The 25,565-nt window shown below is 40.4% G+C and overlaps 1 protein-coding gene and 1 long non-coding RNA gene across 11 annotated transcripts in view; one reads left to right on the top strand and one right to left on the bottom strand.

Moving 5' to 3' along the window:
* The window catches only part of LOC111249326 (guanine nucleotide-binding protein subunit alpha-11-like), a 55,893-nt gene that overhangs the window by 29,955 nt on the left and 373 nt on the right, over positions 1-25,565 (bottom strand). For 2 of the 10 annotated variants that reach the window (XM_022803040.2, XM_086989036.1), the window contains exons 1-2: positions 10,860-13,261; positions 9,530-9,613 (exon numbers count right to left, since the gene is read on the bottom strand). In XM_022803040.2, coding sequence (XP_022658775.1) covers positions 9,530-9,590 — 61 coding nt within the window. In that variant the 5' untranslated portion in view covers positions 9,591-9,613; positions 10,860-13,261. The other 8 variants (XM_022803042.2, XM_086989037.1, XM_086989032.1 and 5 more) reach the window with 7 other exon arrangements.
* LOC111249889 (uncharacterized) lies at positions 13,580-19,426 on the top strand. Its single transcript, XR_002673118.2, has 3 exons — positions 13,580-14,219; positions 17,095-17,857; positions 18,373-19,426. It is a non-coding gene; the product is annotated as an uncharacterized LOC111249889 (long non-coding RNA).

A 25,565-nucleotide genomic window follows, 5' to 3' on the forward strand; every position in this document is an offset into this window, starting at 1 on the left:
ATATATAAACACACGAAAACTCTCGCCAAAGCCCCAACAAGTGCTATCTGTTTTTCCGTTAATCAGGACAATAACATTAATGTCAAACAAAGGAGTGTATTGAACCTTAATCTTGACTTCGTAATGGCCACCAAAGCTGTTTAACTGTCTGACTATATTTTAGCGGTAACCGCTCCGCTAAAGCGTATGCAGAGTTGAAACATGGCTGAAAATTGTTCTGTGCTGTATCTTGTTTTTCTATTGAGATTATAAGGTATCGCTGTTGTATACTATACTGTGTCATCGAAGTTACGTTTTCAAAGGCTTATTGAGATAACATGCAGCGTGTATGAATTCTATAACATCAGTAGGCGATTTCTCACCAACAGAAAGGAAATTGTTGTTGGCACATCAAGCAGACGTCATCGACAAGTTGGTAGTAACTTGCGTTGCGGGGTAAATAAAACTAACCCTACGCATAAATGAATATTGAACACTCGTAGCATTTGTTTATGCTGGTAGACAACGACCGCGGAGGCGAGATATTCGTCAGGTGGCATACGTTAATATAAACCTATTCGTTGACTCGCTTTACACAGATAGATCGAACTTCGACTATACGCGTATGATTTCTCCATGAAAGAAATTAACAGTCTTAATTTAGCACTCTTTTCAAATGAAATTCACGTCGAGGTTCACCTTGCAAACGACGCGACCGCCTTTACCATTCTAGATAATTTAGTTTTTTTTTGGTACAGGAAGTCTGATTCAAAAACGAACTTCATATATGAATCCTTTTAAAGATGTATCTAGATACAGCCAAGGCCTAACTTTTTAATCAGTATCAAACTTCGCACACCTTTCTTGCTTAGTGTAAATGCCATTATGCTAACGACTAATACTTACAGTATGCAATTTTGACATTATTTACTATAATTAATTTACCCATATATTTATATAACCATAGGAAATCTAATTATAATTCGCCGTATCTCTCCATTGTTTCAGAGTCTTTTACGGTTACAGCAAACCATCACTCAGCCTTCAAAAATCTTTTTAATATTTAGTTACAGGCAAGCTTAAAAACGGTTTATTTCCACGTCTCGCCTGTTTCCTTTCCAGGAGCATTCCTCAGGGTCTCCTCAAGCGTTTGTTCAACCAAAGGCGCTGTTACATCATCTCATTTGAAATCATCCCAAAAATTGTCGTTAAATGAAACAACATACGAGAACGGCCTGTTTTTTCCTTCATTCTTTGTACTCACACGAACTATATGAAAATATAGAATGAAGATGTTGAGACATTTTTATCCACCTTTTAATATATATGAACCGATGTCAATTATGTCATGTAAACTCATGGTGAGATATATTTCGACTTATAAAAAGGGCTAATCTTGTAACGAACGCTTGACTTCATAATGAATCTGTACGGTCGCCAACAGAAATGGTAATTGCTGTTGCTTTTCCTCGAACTCCACGCCACAGTGTCCACACCAAACCTTCGAAATATCCATGTACGGCGATGCTATGAACCAGTTGTGGTCTACCGGAAGATTATTCAACCTTGGATGACTCTAGCCATAGTATTGGCCTAATAAGATACTAAAGGAAAGCTAATGATTAGCTACTTGTAGTAATTAACTACGACTTCTACTATATTATACGATACGATAAATAAACCAGGCCTAATAGTAAAAAGCCAAATCGTACATATAAGTCAGTCTGATTACGCTAACAAATGACATAGGCTTATAGAACGTGGCGCAGCATCATAATGCAATATGTCCCAGTGATGCGACACTCTTGATTGCTTGCAATATTTATTAGCAACACTCATACACATACAACATCTGTGAGGGTTTTCTCCGGCTTTGCTACACAGAACGGAGCCATTTATTTAATGAAATTAGTCCTTCTCTATTACAGCACGATCTAACTGTTTCAAACGTCATGCGTCAAATGAGATATCAAATGCGTCAGCGTCGAAACAATTGTTCAGTCTGTTATAAGGTATAGTATATTTTTACTTTCTCCAAAATTGCTTTTTCGAATTATTATGCAAATGTATATTTCAGTCCGCCTCTTTTGCTCCAAAGCTGGCATCCATTCATACAAACCGTACATGGTAACTGTCAATAGGAACATTAAAAACACAATTTTGCCTCACTGAAGTACAAACCTACATTACTTCGTCCCCTTCGAACTCTGCTTTTTCCTATACTTTTCCGAATTTTGCTATTTTCTTTTAACAAGTAGCCGAACCCCATTATTTCGCTATCAAGCCACGTATTTCCAGCTCTATCTCGTACATTCTTTTCTCCATCTGTTATTAAGTCCCAAAAAGAAAATAAGGGAGTGGTTGAAGTATTTGTAGGTTGTTCCCGCGTCGGACGCGGAAACTAGCGTCACCCTACGACCATTCACCATTTACTGTTATATCCCATATTACACTCTTAAGCAAAGACACAGTAAGCCTTGAGTATTACATCTACAAAGAAAAGAGTCTGGATGTAGATAAACACCCAGACTATTTTCTATCTACACTTAAACCACAAAATCACTGAAATGCATTTATACCGTTTAATACTGCCGTTTGCTCGGAGTGTGCGATGGCATGTTTCGTTATTTATTGCGATGTTCTGTTCTGTATCTACGGCCGCCGACTGCGGTCATCGCCACTGCCGCGAACTTCGCATAATACTGCTTGTTTGTTCGTCCATTTGTGCACCAGTCTGCTTGAGGTGATATCTCGGTTATGTCTCTTCCGTTTACCCTTTGTATCGCCGCACTCGAAACGCTTGGGCCATAGGTTCACGACGTCGTCCTTCGATAGACACGTTGGTGCCCCGTCACTCCCATCTCTGCTATGTCAGCTACTGTGGCAGTTACAAAAAAAAATTTCGCTATCACTGCCGATAACAACAGCGACATCAATAACAATGGTGACGACGACGTGGTCTCCTGCACTTGGCCTGCGCTGACTGTATCGCCTGTGCCTCTTTCTATCCATTTGGCTAACTGTTTATCTTTATGTGTACACGTAATTGAACTTCTAAACCGCGAATGCTTCCTGGCGATTTGACAGTTGGGAATTCGAAGAGAGAAATGAGGGTATGGCCTTAGGATTGCGTTTCTTTTTCAAGCGAGTTTCAATTGTCTCTTGACGTGGTAAGTCTGTCGAAAAATATCATCACACGTGCTAGTTTCTCATCTGCTTATTCTATACGGCTTCTGCAAATTACACTTTCATTGCGCGTGAATATATGAGTGTACACTATACTCATATAGTGGCGGGTGTCGTATGGGAAGCACAAAAGGACTTGTCTTTGAGGTTACTACGTAACACGTACCTAACGTAAGTAAGTGTCTATTTGTAGGTCTACCTGCAGATATGTACGTATGTGCCGTGAAAACGGGAACAGAAAAACAACAAGAAGAAAATTGAAATTTCGAAAAAAAAAAGATTCTAGTTTGTTCGCACCTTGCGTACCTCTCTGTTAGAGGAATACGGAATTCATTTGCCTAGTCAAGGCTTTACAATAATAATACCTCAATTTCTACACTAAACTGTATAGCACCTTTATGAATACCTACAGTGCTCTTATTGATAAAAGCAAATTTATAATCTGTAAATTTCTGTTGAAAAAAATTAATGTCTGTTTCTAAACATAAGCCAAGGTCATGCTTTTTATGATTATCGGCCGCGTCGTCTACTTGTTTAATTACTTGTTAGGCAATCGATCCACGCCGAATATGTGCCTCCTTCAGCATTATATGTGGGTTAAGGCGGATACAACTCTAAATCGGTTCGTGAAAGGCTCCGATCCCATAAATTTCCTGGCTAATGCCATGCATAGCAAACGTATTGGCTACACGCCGATTTCCCTTGCCGGAACCGCTCCAGCTGTTCTTGACAATCGTTGATGTAATCAATAATTACGGATTAGTGTAAGCTGTCTTCGCTTCATTACTCTTCGTAAATGTTTTATATGCCTGTTTGTCTCTTCCAAATCAAACACCTTGCGCGGTCTTCATTAAAATGCGACGTCCCCGACAAGAAGCACATTGCTCTGTTGCGTGTGGTTGCCTGCAATCTCCTAACGCTAGTTTCCCGAGGGATAAATCTGCTTAACTTTCATATAGCCCCCTTCTAGACCGATGTCTTCAGAATATCTAAATTGTGCACTATAGCTACAATAGGAGGCAATCTTCATGTTGAAGAAGCAAATAGCACCAGATAGTTTTCTTTTTGCAGATAAAATCAAAGGTTTCATGAAAGCCTTCCTTAACCATTCCGCATTATGCTGGCCAAAAACTGCTGAACAAACAGTTCGTCTTTTACGTCTGGTACTATTGTCTTCTTCTTCTAACAGCTCGTGCTATGTCAATTGTACGGACAAGTTAAGCGTCAATTATCAGCCCTGAGTAGAAGATCCAGTCGGCTTCGGTCTTGCTCAACTGCTTTAGGGTTTCTCTAACAGGCCTATCAAACGGCATGATAACTAATTAACATTTAGGACGATTGTTTTACATCGCTGTTTCAGATGACGGAATTTTTCCCGCACGAACCATTCATGCCTTCCTTTGAAGTTGGCTTACCTCATTTATTCATAAATTTAGTAATTCATAAACACGCCAGCATTGCACCATGACAGAGACTAAACATGTTGCGGAAGTTTATTGTTTCATCTCCCAGTGTCTTGGTTTAATTTTGCCAGGGATAATCCGTGCCGTCTGAAATTCATTGTTCTCGACTTCTTTCCTCTCTTTTTTGCGGATCAACTTCTTTCTCCTACTTAATCCAAGTCGCTATCAATTTTTGAAAGCATAACGTGGGTCTACAAGACAAGTCTGAATCGACTGCCGGAAAAATCGCATACACAAACAGGTGCTGTTAAAAAAAATTACTAGTTAGAATATCAAAGCGAGGGGAGATATTATCTCACTAGGTAAACTCTGCTTCATGGTCAACGCCTGCCTCTACCTCGATACCGCCTTGTCTGAAAGCGAGACGAGTCCTTCGCATCCAGGCTTAATACAAAAATAGCTTCCCTGACCATTCTGTCTTAACCTGTTTTAACTGCTAGATCAAACGATGCTTTAAATTTAATTTGATAAATATGATCACTCTTTCTGAATCGGGATTCTGTTATATGATTTCGCGTGGTATGTGGCTTTAATCAGTGCGGTCGTTCTACAAGTGGGGATTGGGAGACTGATATACTTGACGAAATAACTCAGGCAAAGTCTGAGTGGGTAATGCGTATCTCTGAATGCGTTGCCATAGCAACCATAACCAAGCAACGTGCTTCCACTCTGTTTGTAATCTCAGCATCGACAAAAACTATTACTAGAAATTACTAAGTACAACGATAGGAAGTCTAACAATATAATGAGTTCCTATCAAGGTTAATAGCTGCTTATATGGCTGCTATGACATTTCTGTTAGCTTGTTGGAGAAACCCCAGATAGTTCCAGCAAGACACGCTTCGATTGGACTCCTGGTAGATTCATCCTAGTAGAACATTCAGTTCGATACCTAAACAGATGTAATTGTTTACAGAGGATTTATACATTTTATATATATATATATATATATATATATATATATATATATATATACAATAAAGTCAAATAAAGATTATATTTTGAATTTAATCGGTACCGCATAGTACTGCTTCATTTCGATTCACATACGTATCCCTCATGACACTACTGAACTTTGCATAGGTCTAGTTGTCTTTATTAATACTTTTGTCCAACTCTCGGCTTTTAAGCAACCCCATTGGACATATGCAAATTTTAGGAAGTCAAAGCAAATGCAAGCTTGTATGATTCCCATCTAATAGATCCGCCGCGAACCCATAAGCGCAAGCTTATAAAAGTCCGTAAACGTATTTTATCCTCAATATTCACACAATACTATTAATTGTTTACGTCTACATAAGAAATTATATACTTGTTAAATTGTTAAATCAACAAGCGTTTCACCTATTGGGGAATCCTATAATAGTTACGAGATTCTTGCAGACTTTTTGCACCTAGCCGCTGCATTCAGGTTATACATCTTCCAATGAGGTGCTAACGTTCTGAACGAACATATTTACGGAGCTGATAATCTTACGTACAAGTTTTCAAAGTCTACATGTTTTCGAAATTTTGCGGATCCCCATTTTTCGTTACCTGGTGTAGTCCACTAATTCAAGTTGGCAGATTAGCGGTTCGCTTTTGTCGGCTTATGTAGTTTTTAGAATTGCAGGACCTGGCTTGCAATCGCACTAAGTATTGTTGGCGAGCTACAGTCGATAAAAACATCAGGTATACAGGTTCAATTCACATATTACTAGGAAGTACTAAATTAACAACACGATCAATAACCACCAACGCACGCCTTTCAGAGGTATTAATGAAGAATTTATGAAGAATCTTAAGAGAACCGTACTTAACAGATGTAAACTGGAAGTTTTAACTGAACCGATTTGCCGACATATGCGTTCCTAGGGAAAACACGTTTATAATGTGTATTTCGTTTGGAGGAATAGTAAGTGCATAAAATAAATATGATTGTTCTAACGATTTTCGTTATATTGAACTCTCTCCAAAAGCGAAGTTAGTGACATGATCAGTACTCAACGAGTGAACGATACTAATCGATGATACACAACAAGGCTACTAGTCCGCTATATTGTAAACGCCCGGTCACAAAGCTTGGCCTCTAATTCTAAAGATATGAGTTATCTAGCCAAGTGCACTTTACCAACGTATAGAACCGTAAAGTACCAGCACCGTGTGCTTGATCCGTTGTGAAAATCTGTTCTATGTGTCACGCATATGTATATATATATACATATGTATATGCAAAAACTTGCAATACAAAACATACATTTAATATAAATACATATATAAATGCACAAGTTCAGCAATGATAACTCTGAGAATTCCGTCATCTTCTCTCAGCTTATTTATAACCTTTCCTGAAAAGGCTACATGTTTCAGTATCCAGGTAAGATTGCCCTAAAATTTGAATTAAACAAAAAATTTGTCTAAAAATCCCGCGTGCAGATCGCCTAAGCTTGCATGGCTAGATAGAAGAGCTGTCATGTTCACTCTGACAGCAAAGATAGCGCTCGTACTTAAATTCTAGTTCATAACAATGCTCTTGAAACATTGTCGGTCGACGTTAATTAACATTATATAGTGCAGCCTGACAGTAAAGCAATACGCTTGTCCCCTTTCAAGAACTGGCGTAACAGCGAAAAGGAAGAGGAACCGCATACTGGGTAGACAGAACTTCGATGGTCAGAGCCTTCTTTACCCACCTTCTTTATTTACGGTCTAGATAGCACTTCTCAGTGAGGCAATCATCACTCACGCTATTGTACACTTTCAAGGCTTACTAGGTACTGTATGCACGTTGACACGTAATACGCATCATATCCATTCTGTTACTCTTTAATAAATTGCTACCGTTTCGATAGACGGCGTCTGAACCTAGGTGCGTCGGTAAAATAATAAATCCCTACGAGACATGACACGAAATCATTGCAAATATGGATTTGATCGGTCAAAAAGTGATGTCCAGCTCTTTTCTAAGAGCTGCCTTTTGTGCATCTCCACAGTTTATTTATTTTTAGATACCTCTTGAAGGCGCTGTATCCTCCATAATGTAATTTTTTTGGTGAATGGATTTTTAGACCTAATTAAGATGAGTACTTTTGGTAGAAAGAAGATAGCTTTTTTAGGCCTACGTAACTTGACCTTTTGTCGGGATTGAGAAGTCGCTGCAGCAGTCTGGGAAGCTTATACGGCGAAGACGCCAACTAAAATCACTGCTCGAAGATGCTATGCTAAATCCAAAGATGTCGACTCGGGCCTGAAGGACGTATTTTGCCAGACGAAGTCAATTAGGACCCTAGATGGCAAACAACCCGTTAGTAGGCCAAAGAGGTGGACTGTTTTCATGCGATCATCAGCAGGCATGTTCACCTTCAATTGGATTCCTCAGAACTCACCAGCCTAGGTACCCCGTAAACTAAGTGAAGAGCACAAGGAAACACGGCTTCTTGTTGTCATCCAGCCTTTCAATCGGCAACATGCAGCCCCAATGACACGTTTCGACATCGAATTTTTCCTGTTGACAAAGAGTAACATCCTAAGCCAAGGAAGGAATACGTAACTTCAGGAGATACGCCTAGGCCCAGAGCTAAGCCAGATCTCTACCAAAAAATACGATAGCTTCTATCTGTTTATACTGTAAGGGCCTTGCACAATGGGAGATGCTTCAGTGAGCAAGCCAATCAACAACAATTCAAATACGGACTAGTTGTACCGAATATACGCGAATACATGTTGCCAGCATCAGACTGTGCTTTTTTTGTCATGTAAAAAAACTTTACATGACAAAAATATGCTACTGGCTGGCTACGCCCGACATCCATCTACGCCGGAAGGCTGCATATCTATCAGCCCGTAGTTTCCTGCAGATAACACGCCTTTCTCAGTTTTCAGATCGACTTGTCGTCATGTTCCTCGCTACGAATTATACCATTACGGCTAAACGTGCAGTGCGTTCACGAGGCGCTGCTGATCCGTCAAAACTATGGGTTCAGTGTGCGTGCTAAATGGCGGAAGTGCGAAAAACTTGTTTATATTGCTAGGTAATAAATGAAGCCACATAAGTTCGTTCAAGTAAAGGTTTAGTTTAGATAAGCCGCTTCGTGGGCAGGCATTGCATGCGCTGTTTGGCACTGAGAAGGAGGCAGTGTTCTCAGCCGGATAATGTTTGGCGGGTACCAGCCAGCATCTAATTGACCAGAGCAGGAAGTGGTCGAGCGGCCTGTCAGAATTTACAAGGGAAATTTGGAAACTATCTATCAGTGCTACGAAAGGTGACAACGTTAAACTTCATAGAATGCTACGACTTAACGCCGCCATCGATTGAAGCACGAAGTTCCCGAAAGTACGAGGCAAAGGAGGTAGAATGACTGTACCAAAACAGATTAAAATAGTACATCCTTAGAATTTAATTCATTTACCTGTTAACTTTGTTACATGAAACAACCTGGCAGGACAATAACACAATATGTTTTTCTTTGCTAATAAACGGGATCAATTTAGATCGTTTGTATGAACACGTTTGACCCAGCTAGAGATTTCTACAGAGTCCAATAAGTTCTGATTCTCGTGTCGGCCTTGCGTAAAAGTAGATCGGTGATTACCGTACATGACCTCTCTAGCAGGACAACTGCCTGGCGTCAATGAATATATGAGCGTACCGTGAATTACATTGTTAAATTACTATATTGTTATGTAGTGCAAGTAAATTCAATGACAGTTATTAGCTTATCTGCTTGGCCCTATTTGTACAACAATTTATACGATTATATTTAATAAGCGTACCGCATCTAAATTCATATATTTACAACAATCAACTCAAGATCGTCCAACGCAATTCAGCTTAACAGATCCGACCGTGCTATGTTTCTAGCGTTTTGATTAGTTGGTTAGGCAACTGGATTTATGGACTACGCAACAACAAGGAAGCATACCAGGCGCGATCGTCTCAGCTGTCTGCGTAGCGCCTTCTTTTTTCACGTACACCCGATCCATGCTCTGATGTCCTGTTCGAAGACCTGCAAATACAACTCTTTGTTGCCATTACAACCGCTGTTGCTATTTTAACTAGTACAATCAGAGTACCATAATGGACCTACGCTCTCAAACAGGGGGCAAAATCAGTCGTCTCTTCCTTTCGGAATATTCCTATTACCGTTCACTGCTCAGCGTATCCAGATCGAATCAAATTACCGCTGTAAAGAAAGCGAAACGCAGAACGACAGTAGGCTGGGAGGATTGCCAGTCGTCTAATGAAAAAACTAAGTCAACCATAATATAATAATTATTTGATTATTATATAATATCAATAATTAAATAATAATGGCATCAAGGCAGGCAGAAGAACAAAGCACCCATACCAATAGAACAGGCGGTAGCCAAAAACGGCAGGATGTTTTTGTGCTAGCGCACCTGTCCGCCGTAACAGGCCAAATCGAAGAGGCATATTTCGATCTGTACTTGATTCTGTTCGATTTGTACCGAGATTAGTAATGGACAGTAACGGCATCATTGGGACAATTCGCGCAGTTTGCGTCCGCTTGCTAGCTATGTTATTATATGAGAATAACAATATGGAAAAGGGGATGACGTCAATGGATTCGGCGTTTCTCATTAGCGTGCCTTCACCTTGGTAGCCGCATGAGCTGCTACAAGACGTCTAAACTTTTTAGAGAACATGCCGCAATGAACAGCAGTGACATACGTATGTGATTATCGCTTGATTCTGATTGTTGCTCCAAACGCTCAGGTAGTATTTTTTGCAAAATATAGCATAACAGCAGACCAGCGACTATTAATATATAGAATGTTAAATATTTCACCAATAATATGGTTCAGGTGACGGAGCTATTATTCATGCACGCATGCATTTCTTGTTATAATAAAGCACGAGGAAAAACAACTATCTGTAGAACGACTAACTAGCTGATCTACTCCGCACAAAGTAATAATACCTTGCACAGAACCTTCCATAGCAATATATCCTACGTTCTACACAGCGGTATCGGCTCTACATGCTAAGTATTGTGAAGAAAAAAAAAAAAGTGTTACTTAGTCTATTTGTATATTAAACGCACCGGATGCATTTATCAAGCCACTTGGGTTTTTTTTCTATTTCCACCTGTACGTTTCGTTACATAAGCGCTTCTACCTGTTACCGGAGCGTACACCGGTTTGAAATTTCATCAATGTATGCAATCATCTCTACATGATGCCGCCATAAACCGAGTCTATATTAAAATCGCGCTACTTCCGATCACGCACCTTTTGTGGCCCTCCCTCAGCACTTCGAAGCACAATCTATGTCAGAGCAGCATGAAGCCCGGCGCGGTCGCGGACCATATCTGTATCAGTAGCTGCAAGCACACTTGTAGCATCCACCTGTCGGCTTTCGTGAGGAGCACCGCACAAAGGACATGGCACGATGACACGAAAACAGGCGAGTTGGCTACGCTGGCCAAAAAACTGCACGATAAAGCATCGCACTTAAGAGTCTACGGACAAACCAACCAATAGCTTAAGCAATTATTTATGTAGTACAGCTTTCTAATCAGGCTCGCGCTCCGAAGGTTAATCATCATTGGTACAGATTACTACAACATTAGTAGCAATAGCATTGTATTGGTCTTCTCTGGCACATGAAACTCATCTTCGACTGCTACTTCTGCAGCAGTAGCAGCACTTACTACAGTAGCAACATAAGCACGGGTGGACACAGAAGTTGCAACCACAGACGCGAACCCAGGACTCGCAATATCGCCACGCTGTAGAAACTGTCTCTTCTTTTGGTTCGGTCTACTCATTTGCTTTGCTGTAGAGCGGTCGGTGTGGTACGGCCGTATTCCCGGCAGGGTGCTTTGGGCGCATGCGCGTTCTAAGGTAAGCCCTTTCCACTCGACTTGCCGCCGCTGCCGCGTGTTCTCGATGCCGTACGAACACAGCAACAACGGCTTGTAACTGCTGCAGCCACGGGATGGTGGCCTCCCGACCGCCTCTATGAGCAATTTTTCTAGACAGTCGAGGTAGCCTACCCAGTTTCCCGCCGTTCCCTAATGACGTTCTCCACATCTCGCCTTAGCCGAGCCAGCCTGGTAGCAGGTAGGTAGGTACGTAGGCCTCGTGAACTAGACCAAACCTCTCAAGCAGTAGCGACGATCTTGGCTTAGAGACTAGCCAAAAGCGACCGCCCACCCAGCAGCTTCCGATCCTAAACGGTTTGGTCATGCCCCGCCGTTTTTACCGGGATCTTCGATGAGTCGTTGGGTCAAGGGTTGACTAGGTCGCGAGGACAAGTCAACTTTCCACGAGTAGGTATTTCCTTGTAAGGCAAATCCACTTGTCTATTCTGTTACTACTGCGCTACCACTGTTACTGTTGCAGAATGAATACTTAGTGTAACTTATAGCGTGGCGTGCATCCACAAAGACGCGGACTCTTCCTTCGTCACGTTTCCCCATTTTTTTTGTCTTCCTCTGTATTTATTTAAGTTTCGTGGCGTCTAGGACATTCTCGCTCCGGGCTTCCTGTTTGATAAAAGTATGTCCTACCACTTGAGCCTGACTGACGTAATGCGACCTACAATCTTCACCTAAAGGCTATTTCATGTGGTCTTAGGATGCAAAGGACAAGCTGGTTTGGAAGGAGAAAAAGGGAAGGCCAGAGGTCCTTCTAGTCAAGCTGACAGACTTGCACGCAGAATTAACACTCATCCCGCCTTTATTGAAACGACAGCAACCGCTATCCATTTTCTAGAAACCTACTGTCATTATCAGGTCTTTAAGAGCCAGCGTCTTTTACCTTTTAGCCACATCTGCCATTGTTCTCGTGATCTGTAGCAACGTCCATGCGACCCTCTCTGTACAGTCGGGACAGGCGAGGTGGCTACGTCCACAAGCCGCTTGGGGCAGTCTTTTTTTGGAAACTAGAGATTCGTAAAGGCTAATTGAGATATGAGACAAAAGATCTTGCCAGAAGCTTATGCATTTGTGGGGTCATCCATTGGTGAACACTCCCGCTACGACTGGTCAAATCACAGAAGCGTAGTCGTGTGTTCCCTCCTTGACGACTTTGTAGTTTCGTAACAATTTCCTTCGTTCTTGATCCACCGAACGAACGAAGCCTAAAGCCCTGTTCAATGAAAATCACAGTCAACGTCTAAATCTGGATATTTGGCCTTTTTCGCAATGCGATTTGTTCCGGTTGATGCGAAATGTCGCCCGCAGCTGCTGTCGCTCAGGTAGCCTATTTTTAATCGTTCTCGTCAGGTGGTACGTTGGTATTTGCGAGGTAAGTTAGAATCTAAGTTTCAAACCGCAAATACACAAACAGTTCGATTCGTGCTAGAGGAAGTTAGCCATCCGAAGCAATCTTTAAATTCAGTATGATATGGAGAATTGGCTTCGATTCGAAATTAAAACGGGTTGGCACGGGTGGTTCTAAAGGGAAATAGCAAAAATGAACGAGGACGATGGACAATGACTGCACCAAGCGGAAATTCACTGGCGTGCGGTTTCAGGTAAAGGTGAGGCTTACGAAAATTCAACTGGGAATCCTTGTCAGTCAACCAGGCAATTACTCCCGAACGGTGACGGAAATGTCCATAACAACTACATCAGTTCAAGGTTCCACGTCGATTTCGATACCTTCGGATCTTACGTCGAGTTGTCTTCGTTGTTCAACCTGGAGGTGTTCCGCAAAGCCAAAAGGGGGAGGGAGAGAGAGAGGGAGGGGGGAGGGTTCCCTGGCTGCGTCTTCTTCACGTCAGTTGGTCCGAATTTCTCTGGAAGTCCCGGCATTTATGCTATCTTTGGCCCTGGCAAATTGCCCATGCTCCTGCCCGCATACGAAGAATACGTCGCCCGTGGCCCACAATGTTTGTTAGGGGGCCTGTTTTGAACCGAGCCTTGCGTCATTAACTAGTGCCAGTCCTCGTACGTAAATATGAATTAGAAACATAATAGTACAATGACAATTTCTATCCATATATATTCTCAATTATTGATAATAACAAGGACTCAATACGCAATCTTTTTAGAGAAAAGAAATAGAATTTCACGTAGACAGTAGTCGTCCCTCACGTTCCTGTTGGTATAGAAGTAAGTATTGGATTTATCGATTACTTTCGTTGCGTTGTGATTGTTTTTTCGGGAATAAAAATATAAAGAGTTAGCTGCTGGAGCAATAATGAAACTCCGGCAGGGGAGGAAATTGCTGTAGCTTTATGTAGAGGTTCACGTCCTTTACTTACATTCAGTAAACTAGGCCTAGAAACGTCTGACGTAATTGTTTCTATCACTGCGAGCTAAAAATCTGATAATAGCCAAAGTAGTGAGCGCAGCTACACAATTGACTATCAATCGCGTTATATGAACGATGTGGTAACCTAACCGACCTATATTCAATGCTTGCTTAAAACAATTGACCCACCCCCTTAAAAGGAATTACAGCTATATCGGGCTATAGAGGAATAACATTTCATTAGCAAATCATTAGGGAAATCTTGGTTCTATAAACACACAAACGGGAATGGAGTTTTAGTGATCCGAGGACGCAATATTTACTCAAACAGGCTAATTGAATTTGTTTGTTTCGCAGTTCGAATCATGATCAGCAGGATGAACATGGGTGAGTGAGCAAAAACAGCCTTATGGAGTTTCTTAACCTTAGGCTTGGCCAGTTCCACAAGGGATTTTACGGGTAGGTAGGTACACGTTGTTCCGAATTGGAACCGCTATTAGCGTTCACAAATGTCCAGTTCATATTATACAAAGTCTAAGCTATCATTGACCAATTCTACGTGTGTCCTTAACCTTAGGCCTTTTAAGAGTGAAATGTATCTTAAAGTAGTTTTGTGTGGGCTAGTGTTAATTAGCTATTTCTAATTTGACTCACTAACTAACTATGTATTTCATTACTAAATGAAACACTACGAGAAAATGGCTCTAACGAGTCGAAAGTAAAAAAAAGAGTGATAAATGTTATCGCATGTGCTAGGTTTTCGATAATAATGGGACACCCCATGTTAGCTATATACTGCGTTACTTTTCTTTATCTGAAATCAGAATTTCCAACGAAACTGTTTCATAGGCTTCATAATTTGGATCTACTTAATTTGGCTCGAAAACAATTCTTTGAAAATTTAGTTGTCTTTGAAAATAACTGGTAAGTTTGACAATGACCAAACATAATGTCATTGAAACAATAAACAAAATATATAGTACTTTTTTTTCTGTTAGTTTCGTATTAGGTACGCTTCCCGCTTAAGGTCACCTAGTACCATTTTTGAGTATTTTTACGATACGACACCTGGCACTGACCACATCCGAGATCCAATTCTCGAATTCGAAAGTCAGTATTTGACACTGCTTGGTCCTCATTACCTCGTAGGCATCAACACCTGTCGCGCGGGTATCAAAGCTAAGAGGTTTCAGTTTATACGAAAAAAAAATTAAATAGGTATGCGAAGTTTAATAAAAAAAAAACGTCTGTAAGTTCTCTCAAATTTAACTTTCATATATTTGTTTTTGTTCATTACATTCGTTCTTATCTAGCGGTTTTTACCGCAAAAACGTGACGCAGTGGTGAAAACACACACGCTCTCGAACGAGAGTTATAATTTTTCTGGCATACAGAATTGATCGCATGTTAGAGTACAATGTGCTCAGATCAATGCAATTATTATCGTAGAACACTCATACACTTGATCAAAAGACAATTGTCAGAAATGTCTAGAATAAATGACAATGTACGATACATATAAAACGCGGGTCACACGGTGACCTACAAACTAATTACGATCCTTTAGCAAACCCTACTATATACCAGTCTATGTTTTGTAGAATTCGTCATTGTAGTAGAAGACATCAGCAAGAAGAAACAAAACCTAGAAGTCAGCGCTCCAGTCTCTCATATTTATTAAGTTTTTTATTATCGCAGTTTGATATTCTACTTGTTTCTTTAGTTTCTCTAGGTATCTCTAAAAAGAGATAAAAAGATTTTTTAACGTCATATTGATAATACTTTAGTTCATATTTTTAATGCTATTTACATTGAAAAAAAGTTATAATTACAGAAAACATTTCGCTGTTGTTTAGTCATCTTCCTAGTAGACTGCTTAAAAAACGGAACAAGATATTTTATGCAATTGGATTAACGCGTATACATTTTGCTACCTTATACTAGTTCTCTTGAAGAATCTATGGCACAGGCCATTCGTCCGCACAGTCCCCAAATACAGGACTAAGGTACGACCCTGCGGACCTTTTTGGCATTCAATAACCAATATAGAATTAGTTATCCTGTTACACATCCTAGAAACTGTTTTAGTATGTAATCTAAAACAAATACATACAGTATACGATGTAATAATAACGTTGTTTTATACACGATTAAATAAGACTCGGATCTCTTGATTATAAGAAGCAGAGAACTTTAGAATAAATTGATTACCTCTATAATGTGCGTTTTGGTGCATGCCTATAGCTATTTCAGGGTTGTGTATTTTCAAAGCATGGACACTGTTATATTAAACATGAGCCAACAGACCACATTATAAGAATAGATTTTTTTTATCAGACTTTAAAAATGTATCAGACTGTAAAAATGTATCTCACCTTTTGAAATATTAATAATTATGTGTGAACTTCAGTTCAAATCCTACCTTAGATTATACTTCAGTATTAAGTAGAGAACAAAAACGTTCAACACTATACTTCACGCTTTAGGAAGCATACGTAGACTTGCTAACCTCCTCTAAGCCATGCAAGTAGTTTATATATTACATGTTACTGTTTATATCGCTGAATATTTTTTAAAACTAGCTTTTTTTTAAACTTGTTTTATCGATAAATTGTTGCGAAAAACATTGCAAGTAGGACTTAAGACAAACAAGCTAAGAGCCAGTCTGGCTCTGGGAACTACGCGGTAAAGGTTATATCTAGATTCAATTTCGTTAATAAATTGATTGTCGGTTATACAAAAGCTCGACATAAGGTCGTGGATAAATAGAGTCCATTGCCGGAAAGTGCAGAGACAGGAGTTCAGTTATAGCTCGTGAAAAATTAAATGTTCTTGTATGGTAGCTTATTAACGGTAGTCTACTCTCCATCTAAAAGACTGTCTAGTGGCCGTATCGGATCTGATACTCAAAGTATTTATCTAGTCCGCGCTCATGCTTTACTCCTTCTCCAACACGGCCCCGTCTGTTTCTGGTTTTCCTAGACAGTTTTCTTTACACCTGTAACATATTCATACGTCTTTTTAATCGCTTTCATCTCTCTCTTTTTGCCGGATCTTTTGTTGGATGCTCACCTGGACAACGCTTCAACACGTTTACATCCATGTATGTACACCCTCCTATACTTGATGATCTGCAATGATTAGTGTCGTTATACTGCTTGAAAATATAGGGGCGGGTGACCATCCTGTTCTTAAAGGTTTCCTAAATACTTATTTGACTTTGTGCGATAATGCTTTGTCAGGTAAATGTCATGATATAAAGGAACCAGCGTAGATTACGCCTCGACTGGCTAGAGGAAGCGCGTGATGTTTCAGAAACGAGTGCCCATGGGCCGAATCGAATGACAAAACACAAACCAGTACACATACCAATCTGACTTTTTACGACGACGTATGATATAATAAAACTTGTGCGCACCATCTAGCTGAAATTCTATAGTACAGCCTATTTGCCTCTCCCGGAAGCATAGGGCGTAGCTAAACTACACTTGTAACCTTACTCAAGAAGCCCGAGTAACCTTCATGCTTATGGCCGAGATAAAGCCTTAATTAACCTTTAATCTTCGTCTCCAGGATAATCTGTCGAAAAAAAGTATGCATCACATGTGTATACTTATTATCTATATATTCACATATGCCGCCAGAAAATAGTTATAAAAATGTTGCTCAGTTAGTTGTCCTTAAAGGAAAGAACAACCCAACTGCACCCTCTTCACGGCAGAAATAGCGAGAGAGTCTTTGTAAGATGCTCTCCGGCTTACCGACTAACGGGCTAAATAGCTGCTTAGAAACGTACACGTCACTCCAACGAAGCAACATGGCTTCCGAAGGGAACGGTCCACAGAAACGGCAAGCAGAATCCTGATGGCCGACGTCAAACGGGCACTGATCACTCCGTGTAATACGCTAAACATATTCATCAACTTCAAGGCAGTGTCCGATTCGGCGCCAATCTCACTCTGGCCTAAGCAAATGTCCCTACGAGTGTGCTCAACCTTCTCGCTGCGACTTCACAAAAGAACAACGTAATTATCGACCACGGTGTGGCCCAACTCTCACTTTTTGTCTAGACAACCGACCTGGCTTAGGATGAAAATCTCACAATTCTATTTTTCAGTTTCTGAAGGGCCTCCCTGATCAAACAAGATAGCTGAGAAAATCAGTCGCAATCATCTTGTAAGCAGACATTCTAGTGATAGGCGGGTTAAACAAGTTCCGAGTAGAACAAGCTTTAGCTGAGCTTCGTGCGCCAGTCATAGATTTGGGAGAGACGGATACGCGAAAGTTTAGTAGAAGAGGCAACACAGTAGTCACTAACACCGCGCTAGGTTGCCTCTTGCCTGTTTAAGCCGGTGTTCGTACTGCTCTGTGAACGGCAGTAATTACACTGCACATGTGATTGAAGGATGTATGTATTCCTCGCAACCGCCTTCATCTATTTGACCTCAAAATACCTCTGATCGCAATGTATCAGATACGCGTTATCTAGAAAGATCTTCCAGTGGAAAACCTCGAATAATCGAGTTGCCTTTTTCTTTAGCTCTTCAAAAAGCGACTCGACACGTCTCTTAGCCGGCTCGCCATTGCTGTCCGAGGATCTACATGGTCGCTTTTAGCTTCCAACTACGGAAGTTTCAAGACAAACATTGGAAACTGGAAGCAAGATTCGCGAATATCGATGCCTTTCTTAGCTTCGGAGACGATCAGGTACAACGAGTGGAACGGGACGAATTAGCTAAGTAAATATGTTGTCACTGGACATGTGTTCCCACATAGATTCTCCACCAACTAGGTTTTCGCGAGCCTAAGGACACGCCTAAAGCACATGTAAGCACCCCAGAGACGGGGACTGTTGATACATATTATGCTGCTCGTTGTTTCCTGATATCATCCTTAGGACGTTTGGTGGATTTCTTAAATTAGTTCTATAAACTTCATAAGACGCACATGTGACGTAACATATTTCAAATGGTTTTATAGGCTCTCTTTTATATTAAGATATTGTCTTTTTTAACACTATCAACGAAAATAAATAAAAATTGATTTGAAGTCGTATTGATTTGAAAATTATGAGGTCGTATTGAACGATTATAGATCAGTGCACCAATGCCATAGATCTCAGAGTCGGGCCTCACTCACAATGAAATCAAAGGCAGCTGGTATGACTCATGTCTTCAGTAGCGGAGCTTTGCTAAGATACAACAATAAGTAAGGCCTACACCTCGGGTCCCGAATCAGCAGTCCAACGGCTACGGTTAGATAACATTAATAAAGACCATTATCGTTCATTATCACAATCGAGATTCGTTACCATACTCATACTACCGCTCATCGAGGAAAAAGTAGAACTCTGCGCCATTTTTCGAATCGGCAGGTCAACGTTCATAGCTTGCTATGAGACCCTTGATTCTGGCCTTTTCTTTCTGTAATATTCCTGTACCGCCATTACATTGATAGAAACTTCCTTTAAACCATTGGTAGTATTGATATTATTCTAAATAGGATTTACTGAAACCGAGGGCCGTGTTGTTAGCGTTAATCATGCCAGAACTCTAGCCTTGCATCACATTTGTTTATTTGCTCGGTACACGTCTTAAATATGAGTTAACTTTCCGTATTTAAATTTGGCGCCACCCTGCGCCGCGTGCAATCCTGCCTCGCTTCACTTGTATACGAATATGCCCCGCCAACAAGCTATTGACCTCATGCGAGCTCAGCAACATTTTTAGTTAGCTCCATCTGCCATGTTGAATGTGATTTAAAAGGACTTATTATTGATTTTCTATTTTCACTTTTATATATATATATATAACATCGGTATAGCCATACATGCCGGCAAAGTTAACAACTCCATGTTTTGCTTACTTTTTGGGACACCCATAGTGTTTTTCCTACAGAGTTCCTACAGTGCTGCATGGAATTGACTCCTCTCCATCGCAGCAGACTCCACCGCAGCGAAATGCTGCAGTTGACCTCGTTTAATTATCGGCAACTATGCAACTGTGTTAAATTGTCACGTGTGCTCTGGCAAAGGCTCTAGCTCTCACCTGGGTCTCTTGCCAATTACTGACCCACTGACACGCATAGATTCTAACGATCATTCGCTCCAACGCCTGATCAGTTCCGCCTCGAGGTGGACTAGTATCTATCTGTTTGGTAAAATATGCAATTTAATGAAGATATACCTTCAAATTTTTCCGTGACTGGTCAAGCTGGACTCTTCACTTTCGGTAATGCGCCCTGCCGCTTTATCACTGAGATCAGCAAACCACTACAAAGGTTGATGGAGCTTCATGTTTCTTGACGTCCTCATAAGGCAGCAGGCTAGGCCACCACCTAGTGGCCTCTGTTTACACGCGGATTTCGCTCCTGTCGTGGGTCACGCCTAGCTCTTTCGGATACGCCTGGCTACGATGTCTTAATGTATAATGACATGTGCGGTAGACTGTCACTTCGGTAAACGAAACTAGGCCTTTTGCCTGTCATTGGCGATTTTCTGTTTCTAGGGCTACGACCGTTGTCAGAAGACTTCCAGCAAATGACTGAGTAGATATCTGTTTTTGTGTCTCCGCATCTTTATCCTTAAGCGATGCATTAATTCCCGATTCTCGTTCCCGGTATTACGCTTTTTCCACAGTTTTTTTAGGCAACTCGTGAGTGTCTTAAAACTTCCGGACCACACCCTTTGCCACCACCAGAAGAACGGTAAAGTGCGTGCTCTCGGCACCATAGCTACGCAGCCTATATATTTATCCCTTCAACCTTATTTCACGCTTGCTTTACTGTGAAAACGTGTTCTCATGAGACAAAGATTCCAAAAGACCTCTCGTGGATGTTTTCTTTATGCAAACATAGCTTATAATAAAGCCTCCGCTGTAACCCCCGCGGTTATCCGTACAACCTGACGTTACGAGTACTGCTCAACTATTTCTCTTGTTTAGGTTAAAACCACAGTGAGTCGTAGGACCTACCAATTGCTCTTTATACGACCATTTGGAAATATTGATCTTGCATTTGAAAAAGTCCATTTAAACTGGTTAGATGAAATGTAGGCCATTTACAAAAATACTTGTCTATCTCGTATTCGCAACGTATTGTCAATGATGTACGTACAATATACTGTAATGAATCATAGACCTAGGATATCTAGACGATAAACCAACTCCGTTATGTCACTGAGAGGTAACCCGCAGCTGAATTTTAGCATCTACTCCCTGCTTGTTGAAAAACCTCAGATCTAAACTATAAGGTCATTCAGGAAAATGTTCACGGCATCTCTAGGCCCGCTTCAATCCCCACCAAAGCCCTCAAAGGGCAATTACGGAGTGTCAGCTTCGACGTAAAGTACCATATGCTATGTTTCTTTACATAAGTTGTTGGCCATCTAGTCTGAGAATCTCACTGAACTTACCTGAGCTCTTCTTTAACAGCCCTATGAAGTTGCATCGTAATGAATCGCCATAATAAAAATATTCCAACGTTGAACTCACGATGGTCGCATATTCATAATAATCATAGCAACGCACTTAGCAGTAAGTATTATTCACCCAGATTTCACCGCCCACAAAGGCGTCTACACTGGGTATTTGCAAGGAGAACAAGCTCCTGGGTATAAGCTGAACCCTGGTTCCGAATGCGCCGTTTGACAAGTTCCGCCCTGAAGCTTGTAAGACCTGTATGTCGATAATCACTTGGATTAAACCGATCACCTTTACATTTATATTGAGGGGTTACCAAGGATATCGTAAGAGAAAAGAATTCTCTAAAAAAATTGAGAGGTCAAATAAATATGCTATTGTAAAAAAGATAAATGTTACTATACTAAACAATCGTCCTCTCTCTTTAGCCTTTGACTAATGCGTAGATTTGAGACCATAAAGAAACAAATTTTACCTATCCGTGTTCGACTTCAATGGAAAGTATTTGCAAACGGATTCGTAGCATTATCCATGTACATACTACAGCTCGATATCCCGCCAGTCAACCCATAGCATACGTGATGGTGATGGCTGGGTCCTGACACGAAACCTTTTTAAATGGCAAAAATAATTTTTCTAAGCGGGATCAAGCGCCGTCGCGCTTGATCGTCGATGCACATTCGGTGACGAAATATCTGTAATCACTTCTGCTTAGCTCTTCCTTGGCCACTTAACATTCCGCAATAGCTAAGGGGCCATCTCAGATGTTAAATCAATGAACAATTCGTCGTCGTTTCGAGCAAAGGTGACAACCAGATCCCGCTCTGGAAGCCACTCCGGCATGTAAGGTACTCTGACAAGCATATGTGGATATACTCAAGCTGTAAACTTTGAGTTGGAGTCTTTTCTGAGGACACCTTTTTTTTAGCCCGTATATTTCTATCTTGCACACTGGACCTCCTAGGGAGATTTCGAAATACTCTATTTCTCGATCAAAGAATGATCGAGAGTGTATACCATCGCCGCTCTAGGCGTGTCTATTCATGTGAATTCATTTCAAGCCTTTGTACTTCTGATCACCAACCTGTCGTTGTTGCCTATCCACTACACGGCCATCTGTCGTCCAAGAATATGAGCCTCTGCGTATTGCCACGCGTATTGGTTAGGTATTTATACCTAACCAATGCGTTCTAGACGTTTTTAGAAAAAAAAACAGAAAGGAGCGTATATAGGTCGAATAGGCTTGAAAAAGGGTCAAGTCACTGTAATGTTCGGTCACTTCCCGACACTTCTCAATTCACTAGTTAAAAACCTTTTATATACTATCACTAGAGGCATAATAAATACTGAAAGAAAGTAGGAAGATACGTACACGCGTCCGGCATTGTTAGCTCCATGCTTAATCTGGGTTGACCTTGGTGCTCATCATACGGTAATATATATAATTAGTACTTCGATTTCCTAATAGCGGCCGCTAAACCGTCTCTATGTTGCATTTTTAGTACGTTACAATCGACATCGTATACAGTGTAATTAACGCTGAGCTATCATCTAAGCGAGGCTACTTAGCAATGATCCACGGTAGCGTCTCTAACGCTAATCTCTTATGAACATGACTTCGTCTCAGTGAATTGGGCAATCGATCGAGTACTTACAGGAACGGCACGCGATTATTAATATCATTTATTAACGGAACTATGCGGCTAACAGCACTATACGTAAATCTATTGTTGGTAACATTGCGGCTGTTATAGCCTAAAAGCGCCTTCTTCCACAGATCATACGGTACGATCTGAGTATAAAGACTAGCATCACACGACTAAGTATCGCGTAGAAATGTATTCTTGAACAGGCTATTTTGGGCTTTAGCCATACAGAGCATGAGGCTGTGGGTAAGCAAGCTACGGGGAGATATGACCTTGGCACGTGTGTCGTTTATGACGAAAACCAAGTGGGGGGCGCTTTTAGCTAGGCAAGATATTTTGGGTAAATGAACGACGAAATCGGGACGATGCAAAATGTATTTTATATTCTAATGGAGTTTTTTTCTGGGGGCGAGATAGCAAGGTGTATTGCTAATGTGCTCACTAACTTAGTCGGATCAAGTAGAAATCAGGTCATCAGTTAATCTTATGTTAACTTGTTAGTAGAAATGGCGCGTAAAAATGATAGGAATCAAAGCTAAATATAATTTGACTGGAATCTTACAGTTACATAAGTAGGAAAAGTCTTATGATAAGTTTTTCGTTGTTGCCCCTCGTATCGGAAACCTTCTAGTATACTACTGTTTAGCTTTCTAGCTGCGGCAAGTTTCTACCCAAGTTCTTTAATAGCACTTGCGACTCTATTTAGATATTTTAAAATCTAATTTCTAAAAATACAGCAACAAGCTATTGGATACAATCTAAACAAACACTGAAAAGGAAGGCAACGAAGGAACGAAACTGATTCTCGTCTGCCTTTCATATTCCCTAAATAGATCGTACTTGCATAGAGTCCTGAGGGTTTTTTCATTGGGCAAGATCTACTTGAAGAGAAAATGAATACTACAGTTTAGGCACTTACAACCTGAAGATCAAGGCAGCAGCCTATCGGCGGCATAAATAATCATCGTCGGAGAACAACACGAGTTTTATACAGAGAGAAGAGTCCGCAGTGTACGCGAACTATTGGGTAGATAGAAATGTTACGTTAAACAGATTGCGTAGTAGAGGTAACTTAAAATACAAAAATTAATTGAATTGCTGTGTGTTATATGCACAATCCTAACTAGTACGTAATATGACGGTATCAGCGGCTAAATCAAGTTCGCCGATCATAAGACCAACTTCCTATATAGAAGCCTATCCAGATTGAAAGAACACGGAATACGCCCCGCAGATTATTAACTGATATAACGTTGCGAGCACGTTAACCATTCATCGGTAATATCCAGATTAAAGGCTCATTGTCCATGAAAACATGGGAACAACTGGTGCAGAGATCTATTAAAAAAAGGTTAAAAAAGAAGTCCTGTGTCGCAAAATCGGTATTACACTTTTTTTCTGAACAAAGCATTATTACAAGCAATGTAATAAGAATGTTTAAGCTTAATTGTTTTTTTTTTTAATAAAATTTAGCGACTTATCCATGCATCACGTTCATTACACCAAATACGCATAATCTGTATGTATACGTTTTTTCAAAATGAACTACAAATCAAATGCTTTTCGCTTAGACGGTACATAGTGTAATAGTCGAACTGGCGGCAAAATGGAAAGAATTTTAACATACAGTTTAAATCGCATATATACGATCTGCTTTCCGAGCTGGATCTCGTGCTTTTTGGTTCTATCATATCAACTACATGATAATACTTTGGCTGGGCAACCTCAGCGGCCATTGTCATTTTTTTTCTACCATTTTCACGATGACGACTGAAGAGCAACCCATATATACATATGTTAATTAGCTACGTTGTACGTAAGGGCTATGAGAAAACCGCTGCTGACAAAAATATTTTTTAGCAATGTGCTTCATAAGCACGCATGCTCTAAAGCATCTCATTTTTTCTAAGCGACGGATGTTCAAGTAACAAAGTGACTTGCAATGCTCATAAGCACAAACATTGATTGGAAATATTATCCGTTGCGCTCTATCTTTGTTGATTTTATGAATGATTACAGTAAATAGTTTAACTGTATACGATGCAGTCAACCTGGTCGAGTACTTACTCTGTATTTGATCGAATAGGCCTGCCTATCTGCTTGCTATAAGATACTCGTTAATAAGGCTGCTGAAAAACTGTTTACAGAGCGCGTTTCGATCTGAAAAACTAAAAACGGCATTTTTTTCAATTCGCTTCAGCAGTGACACTGGCCTGGGCTAGAAGATAGACTCCTTAAATCTTCTCGAAACGTAACAACTTATTGCAATAATTAAGCTCAAGAATATCAATGCTTAACAAGAACGTGCACAGGAATATTTTGGGACAGTAAATGTGATCCACTTTAATAGGAGTTATCAAGTGTAGACATAAATTCAGCTACGTTCGCTTTTAGAATGATTCGAACTGGTAAAGCAAAATAATAAAAGAGGAATATTTATGAGTCACTTATTGGCGGATTTGTACTAGTAGTAAAAATGGTCAGGTTTTATGTATACATATCATTATTCGATTATTATCATTATACTCAATTATTTAAGCATTTTACACATAGACAATACTTCACAAAATATTTCAATTAATTAATATATTTTGAAACTAATTACTAAAGGAATATGAAAAATGACGGAGCTTCGCACTATTCTCTGGCGCTATCCAGCATGATATACA

This window comes from Varroa destructor, unplaced genomic scaffold, assembly GCF_002443255.2.
Source record: "Varroa destructor unplaced genomic scaffold, Vdes_3.0 BEIS01000004.1, whole genome shotgun sequence".
NCBI lineage: Eukaryota > Metazoa > Arthropoda > Arachnida > Mesostigmata > Varroidae > Varroa > Varroa destructor.